This window comes from Scomber scombrus, chromosome 7 (assembly GCF_963691925.1).
Source record: "Scomber scombrus chromosome 7, fScoSco1.1, whole genome shotgun sequence".
NCBI classification, from domain to species: Eukaryota; Metazoa; Chordata; class Actinopteri; order Scombriformes; family Scombridae; genus Scomber; species Scomber scombrus.
The window spans coordinates 22,411,258-22,419,777 of NC_084976.1; the positions used below are offsets into that span (position 1 = coordinate 22,411,258).

At 36.3% G+C, this 8,520-nt stretch overlaps 1 protein-coding gene across 1 annotated transcript; it reads left to right on the plus strand.

The window, feature by feature from the left end:
- The first annotated feature begins 3,804 nt into the window (after positions 1-3,804).
- On the plus strand, positions 3,805-8,012 carry LOC133983925 (cysteine-rich venom protein). Its single transcript, XM_062423138.1, has 7 exons — positions 3,805-3,868; positions 4,796-4,896; positions 5,682-5,772; positions 6,119-6,261; positions 7,145-7,233; positions 7,692-7,774; positions 7,876-8,012. Exons 1-7 carry the CDS (start codon positions 3,805-3,807, stop codon positions 8,010-8,012), a joined length of 708 nt encoding a protein of 235 aa, XP_062279122.1.
- The last annotated feature ends 508 nt before the right edge of the window (positions 8,013-8,520 follow it).

Below are 8,520 nucleotides of genomic sequence, written 5' to 3' on the forward strand. Positions count from 1 at the left end.
GACATAATCTACATTTAGCGCATTAGAATTTGAAACATGGAAAAACTAAATCACATGACTACAAAACTATACTCCAAAAGCTCAAGTGAGACTTGTCTTTGACCACTGAGACTGTTTGACTCCAGAAACCACTTATACCGTATTAACAAATAACATAATGGTGCATTAAGTAGAGAGGCGATAGCAGAAGAATGCTTGTTGTGTATTAAGTGACATAATCAAAACCTAGAGAGGGGAAGGTATTATGTTCTGAACACACAAGGTCGCTCCAAAGATAAAAATTCTGTTTTGTTCACGCCAAGCTTCTCACACAGCAGTCCAAGTTGGGTTTTTTTATTTTACAAGTTAATAAACACTTTATTTCAGAAGCTAATTTAAATCCAAAATCTACACTATTCCTCATGTTTCCTGAATGTACCTTTTTATTCTTGATACCTGTTAATACGACTTCCATATAACTACTACTACCCATATAACTCACATAACTCACTTATTTGAAGTAAAGACCTCCTTATTTACAGTGATGAGAAGTGTGATTTTATTCTTCCAAAATCACTTCTCAATGAACTTGCAATCTATCCTGTGATTTTTTAAATTCTTGTTCATTTTATGTAGGTTTTTACTTAACAATTATTACTCCTCATGAAAATCACCTACTTTATCTATTGTTTGCCCACCAAGGCAGTGTTTAAAACGCTAAAACAGCATTGAAGAATAAGACTATTTTAAATTGTCAACAAATCTCATGTGCAGAGCCAAACTACATACATATATTGTGTGTGTATCCAATTCCTGATATATCGTATTCCTCTGTTGTCCAAAAACTATTTAAAACTTGTCAATGAGTCGCACTGTTGCAGTGGGTGACATGTTCCTTCAACCTGAAGACTACGGTCCAAAGACTAATAACGATGTAACAGATTTAGATGTTATTTATAAGCACTTGTTAAAAGGGCACCACTTCCTAATTAGGAAGAAATTAATTATGATGATAATTTTCATTTTCTCAGTCAATAGATCTCTGTCCTCTACTCGAAAGATCACACAGACAATGACTAGGTGCAATGAATTTGGCCTCAATAAATTTGAATTTGGCCTCAATAAATTTTAAGACATTTATTGAGGAAAACTACTGGTTAAATTCAATGATAAATGATAAAACACAATGTAAAATGAATTTATTATTATTGAAATGGCGAAATGAATGGAAGATGGTGGTAATGATAGGTTTATGAATACTCTATAGCCTACGGTTACCGACAATGAAACTAATATTGTATTCAATTCTAAATTAATTTAATGTCTCAGTCTGACACCAACCCAGTTATGAGCAAATGACACAGATGTCTTAGCCTAATTTTTGGCAGTCGGGAGAATCAGCTGTCAGTGCAGGGACTGGCGTGGAGCTGTTCGGGTGGTAGCTCTCAAAACACCATGGATCACCATGGTGACTGGCCGCAGCGACAGATGGGCTGGTTCACATTGGTTCATGTTTTAATTATTTTTCTTTTTAAATCAGTTATGTAAGATCCAGTTGTTAACATATGCCACTACACTACTCTTTCCAGTCTAATTTCTTCATTTTCTGATCAGTAGGGCATGATGAGTATATCTAGTTTTGTTTCAGGTGACATATTGCAGCCTGTGAAAGGTCAAGTGATCATGGGATTCAACAATGACTTCACCAGTGGGTTGGCTGCTGTTTTTGCCAGCTGCTACAATTTCAGTTTGCAGGATGCTGAAGATGCTTTGTGTAGATTTATCCAGGTAAATGAAATAAAGGTAATGGTAAAGGTAAATAAGGGCAATGTCAACATTAACATTATATGTGGTTTCAAGGAATGTTTGGATGAGTTGTGTTTGCCATTAGCCAAGCGGTGACAACCTTCTTTCTTCCCCTCAAACAAGTAGTGTGTTGAAGACTGAACTTGTGTGTGTGTGTGTGTGTGTGTGTGTGTGTGTGTGTGTGTGTGTGTGTGTGTGTGTGTGTGTGTGTGCATGTGTGTGTGCATGTGTGTGTGTATGTATGTGTGTGTGTGTGTGTGTGTGTGTGTGTGTGTGTGTGTGTGTGTGTGTGTGTGTGTGTGTGTGTGTTTATTTATTTATTGGTGACTAAAGAGGAAAGCTTTTTTTATTGATAAGGGAAGGCTACAGGGCTTTAGCCAGAAAGTGTTGTAATTCTTTTAATAATGTGCCCAGCATGTCCACGAGAACGGCGATCATGTTTTCAGTCTCTGGAGAGAAGTTCCTATTACAGCAGATGCCACTGTGTATGTGCAGAAGCTTCACTACATTGTTGTAAGTCTGCTATACAAGGAACTGCTCTCCTAAGACTGAAAATGTGCTCACTGTTATAAGTCATTTTCAAACAAACCACCATGCCCAAGCTCTTCAGGGAAAAGGAACATGTTACCCAGTGCAGCAATGTGGCTCACAGCGTGTTTCTTTTTTATAGAACAACAGAGGTCTACTGCATTGAGGAATACAATATATCAGGCTTTGAATACAAGCACAATACTTGTAAGTAGGATTAATTCATTGTTGGTTTGGCTCTGCACAAAAATAAAGAAAATCATCAGTCATATCCTTTAAATGATTTGAAGTGGCTGAACACAACATTGATATATATTTACCATATAAAATTGTGAATTTGTTTCTTATTTATGAGGAAACAGATTATGACACATTAGAATCTCTTTTGAGTTGTGTTTCTGATAAATATTTGGCTGGTTAAAAGCACCACTGTGTCTGCCGTTTGGTGCTGGAAAGTATAGTGTACAGTACACTGATGAAGGCAGTGAGAGTGTACCAAAACCTTTTGGCCGAAAAAGCATAATAGTGACGTGTTTCATTTTGTTGGATTATATAACATTTAAGATATGTTATCTCGTGTTTCACCTCCAAGCTTGTACTATAACTTCAAAGACAGCCTGTCTGTATATCTGTTTGTTTTTTCAAGCAAATAGAAAATGGACACAAACACAAACCTACTCAACTGGTTGTTCAACACAAGACATTTAATACATGTGTACACACAATAAAATTGTAAAAATTTACATTTCCCAATCCTTACTCCCACATAATGGCCAGAACCATGTTTTTAAAGTATTGTATTTTCTTCTAAAACAAACAATGGGTGCGTCTTCAGCAGTCATGACCTGAATAACCTTAATCCATTTACATACACGACCATACAGTTCTGTCTTGTAATCTAACAATGCTCCGTTTCTTTTATTTATCTTGACCTTCTTTCTTTTCTGCTGTATACTGTGTAAACTCAATAAATCAGGTAGTCACATACACCCCAGGGCTTAACAATTTCTTTTTTACTGCCTGTCAGTTTCACTCATTTGAATAAAAAGCCTCTTCGACGCAGCCTGACGGACTTGTTTTTGTCCACTAGCCATTGCGTAAAGTCTGCAGGGACCGTTACTGTTACAGTTACTGTACTGTAATGGTGTGAGCTGGACCTATAAAGGGAGGGAGATGAAAGTCCCAACTCACCTCCACCTCTCGAAGACCAAGGAGCAGCTGTGGCTCTCAGCTCAGACAATTCCTTCAGTGTAAGATTACTTTTTTTTAATAAACTTTTTTTCTCCAGAATTTTTAGTGGACATGCATTTTAAATTAATAATTAATTAATAATTCAGATAAAATGATAAATAACAAATAACAAAACTGTAATGATATGTCAATATATAATATCATACATACAATTCATCTAGTAGTAGTAGTAGTTTTTCATCATTTTACTTTGTTTTTATTTACACTGTAGACAGTCGTCTTCCCTTTCCGTCTGGGAAAATGTTTGCTCTCCTGATTTGCATCTTGACACTGCATCAAGTGCACTCAGCATGTGTTGTGGTAAGTAGAATTACAATAATATTAAAAAGAAATAACAGTGTAAACAGTTTAAAAACATATATATTAGAATGTTGTAATGCAACATGTTATGTGAGTGTTGGAAACTATTAAAAATATGGCTAAAAATACAAAAATGTATATTTTTGAAGTAGTAATACTGCACTAAGTATTTCTATTTTGTGAGTTTTCACTATATTTTGGACAGAATCCAAGACAGGGTCATATGAAAACAATACCTTTTTCTCATAAATTATATGTATAGACCATTACAATATGTTATATTATGAAATATATTATGAATTAAATGGTTATTATTATTATGAAAAAAAGAACTTAGACTGAAGTTACATTTTCAGCTGGAATTTATTAAATTCAAATGTCACATATAATCCAACACAGGATATCAAGTAATAGCTAATACACTAATCTGTGCTTTTAAATGGGTGTAAATCTGTGTTTGGCTTGTTTATAGCATAATTCCTTTGTGGTACAAACACTTTTACATAAATAAAAGATATGATTACTTTTCCTCCTCTGATATTTCATATATGGCAGAATGTATCATAAGCAATAATGAATAAGAACTTGAATTTCTTCTCATTTCATGGACTTTGCCTCTTGCCATATCATGGTGTGTCCACAGCAAGGTAAGCACACTGTTAAATGCATCGAGCATGTTTAACTTTACAAAGGCATTTGATTTTCCAGCATCAATTCTGAAACCAAGTCACCCAATAAGATTATAGGATTTGAAGCAATCCTTTTATGTCAAGCCATTTCTGAGTAATTACACCAGGATGTGTTTGTGAGTCATATCGTGGGTATTTAGCCACCAGAGTAAATATCACTCTTCATTATGTCTTTAATCTGGTGTTTACTTATTGGTTTTAAGCATGTGTGTCTGTATGTATATTTGTGTATGTGTTTGCAGACATTTGCCCAGAAAACACAACAATTCAGGCTGAGATAGTTGACGTGCACAATGCCTTCAGGAGAGCGGTCCAGCCTACTGCTTCCAACATGCTGACAATGGTCAGTGCTGCTTTTCTACTTGCATAGTAAAAGTGGCTGAGATAACATTTACAAATAATTCTCTCTCGTTTGTTTCCCCCCCACTTGTGGGAAGCAATAAAACAATTAAGTAAGGTGAGGTCTTCTGAGCACGGAGCCTGAAAATCATCAATAAAAGAATCATAAGAAGTTTTAAATCAGGGTTGTAAAGTTTGACGATTACTTGCTGACTAAACCATAATTTTGCTGATGCAGTAAATTCCTGCTCATTTTTTAAGCAGGTAAAAGCCGTAGACGATATAGATGTTACAAATTATGTATGAATGCTATATGAAATGGGTTTGTCATAGAGTGGAAAAAGGTGATTCAATTTAATTTTAACCTATTCAATAAGAAGAGAATGAAGCCCAGCCATTAGAAATGCACTTTAAACTCTCAATCTGACAGTCAATAGAGGAGAATAATGACATTTTATTTCTTTTCTAAAGACTTGGATGTGTTGCCGTGTAAGGTTCCTGCAGAGAAGTAAAAAAAAAGAAAAAGTGTGTTTGCATTGGAGCTCAGTTTTGGTGTTAGCCTGTATGAAAAGCACCTCAACTGGTCTCAAAGAAGAAGGCCACTTGAATCAAAGCCATTTCACATCTTAAGAGTTATAGTGTGGAACACATTTTGAAAGTTCATCTTCGTCTTTCAAACCACAAGTGAGCTGGTTCTCAAAAGCAATATCTCACAGGAGAATGGATTTTTTTCCTTTTTGACATTGTGGATGTCAGTGTGGAATGAAATGTGTTTGTTTTCTTTCACAGAGCTACAGCGAGGACGTAGCAGTCAGTGCTCAGGCCTGGGTTGACCAATGCATTTTAGCTCATGGAGCACCGAGCACCCGCATGCTCAATGGTATTCCTCCTTTCTCCTTTTTTCCCCCTTTTACCTTGTTCGACATACACCAGGACCTTTAATAATACCTCAGAGATGCAGTATGTGTGAAGGTTCCCTGTGAACTGAACAACCTTGTGATTGATGGCTGGAATCACAGTGAACATTATCTTATCTCCAGTCTTAATACCTTCTTTTAATAACAAATTACACAGATCTGTTATCGTTAAGTAGATTATTCTTAATATGCATTTTAGAGATTGTGTTTTTATCTAAATAAATTAATCTACTTGGACATGAAATTAAAACCATGTATTTGCAGACACCCATTAATCAGTGCTGTCGTCTGTTTCTCACCAATGAACAGGATACGAATTAGGCGAGAATCTGTTTTATTCAGGCGCACCTGCCCCGTGGACTTCTGTCATTAATGCCTGGCACAGTGAGGTGGGACACTACCAGTATCCAAAAGGATCTACCAACAATGGATCTATCGGTCACTACACACAGGTAACACCTACCTGTTGCCACGGTAACATTATTATAAGAGATGTTGCAGTAATGCCACTTATTTGTCATTGTGTGGTTTCTACTTTTTAATTAAAGTGGTTATAATCAATATATTTTTTATCATAACAATGAATCACATGACTGTAAATTAACGGCCTCTCTGGTGGCGATGAACTCCACAGAGGATTATTATTATTAATCTGCTTTTAGCATCTTTTTAGCTCATTGTTTTTGGTTCTCAAGAAAAACTTGTGTGTTTTATCACCTTTGTAACTTTAGAATGAGTCCTTTATATCTACATATGGAGCGAGTCCTCTTACTCGAAGGCTGCAGTGTTGCACCACTATGTGTCTATTGTAGTACATGCGCGCACGCACACACACACACACACACACACACACACACACACACACACACACACACACACACACACACACACACACACACCTATAGAACGGACAAACCAAACACTGGCTCTAGAGAAGACCTTTTGTGTTTTTTGTGATTTTAGCAGCCACCATAGCTTATTTTGCACACTAAGGGGAGGTGATGGGGGGTAATCTGCAACCTCACCACTAGGTGCCTCTAAATCCTACACACTTGCCCTATAAAGGGTGATGATATATGATATTCCAGTACAGTAAATATTGTAGGTTTTTAGCTGCTGAATGTTTTCATTATATACTGTACACTGTGTATATATATTGTGTTTAAATGTGGTCATCTCTTTCAGACAAAAATGTGTTTGCCAAACTGAGAGAGATTTGTTTTTTTAAGGAAAACACACAAATGACTCATGTTAAACAAAACTAATGCACAACTATTCAAATGTTTCCACATAAGAGTGTCACTGAAAGCAATCGTGTTTTGTCTTTGCTGTCAGGTGGTGTGGAACAGCTCCTACAAAGTTGGCTGTGGAATGAAATTGTGCCCTAATGGCATCTATTTCTACGGCTGCCATTACTACAGAGCGTATGTTACCCTCATTCACCCACTGCTTTTATTTTACATGTGACTTCAGGGAGAGTTTAACAATACGACGGCGTATTAGGGCCATATATGTGAGGGGGAAAAAACTGACCTGGAGGAGTGGGGGTAATATTTTGAGAAAGAAACTAATTCTCTGACATTATAAAGTTGCAAATTTATGAGAAATACAATGTCTTTTCAAAGCCCAGATGCTTAGGATGATATGGTGATTCTGGGTAAAAAAAAAACAAGAATCTCCTTAGTACTACACCCAACTGAAAAGTACAATTTTACAAAGTGAGACTATGTGACTACTTTTTTTTTACATCTATGGCCCTAATACACCATCGTATAACAGTGGTACACAACATTTCTATGTATTTAATCAGGGGTTAGTCCAGCGTTAAACAGAGTGAAGTAAAAATATATATTCATAGATGTTTTTCTAATTTATTCAACAGAGGGAACTTCAAAGGATGGCCACCATATAAAGCTGGACCCTCATGTGCTTCTTGTCCCAATAACTGCGTAGACAAGCTTTGCAGTAAGTGTCACATATTTTAAAAAATACATATAACATTCTTTGCATGATAAGTATGTTGTAAGAGTATTTTTTAAATTTGCTTTGTCTGTTATTTATTTCAGCTAACCCCTGTCCTTACATAAACAAGTTCATCAACTGTCCCCAGATGAAAAAGTCGACTGGATGTGGGAATAAGCTGGTGTCTACCTGGTGCCCTGCTTCATGCCGATGCGCCACTGAAATCATTCCAATTGCCTAAAAATAAACCCTTCAGTCCACAAACTGTACTTTAACCTAAAGCAGTTCACAGTTTGTACATTGTTTGTGGTTTCCTGTGTGAAAAACAAGCTAACTGTGCTAAAGTTCCTGCCAGCTCATGACAAAATACCCCTGACACAAGCAACAAACATGTCTGGATAAATCTGGTTTAGTATTGATTGCCTTCAGATAAAGAGATGTTTTGGGAGTGTTATAAGCTATTTATTTTTAATCAAGCCCCTATGGGTCATTTCATCAGAGTTTTGAGAAATATTTCCAGTTTTTATACACATATGCATGCATTATGTTGGATTTCATTCAACCTGCAGACCACTGATATCAGACTTCTGAGGGGGACATCTCTCATTTTGTGTTACAAACTGCAGAAATGTGTCAGGACAAGCAGGAAATACAGTTTTACTGATATTCCTATGCATAATTATACATGAAGGAATACATTAAAAAGCATGTGGTGTATGCAGTAAAAGGAATGAAGGCGTCTTATGAAA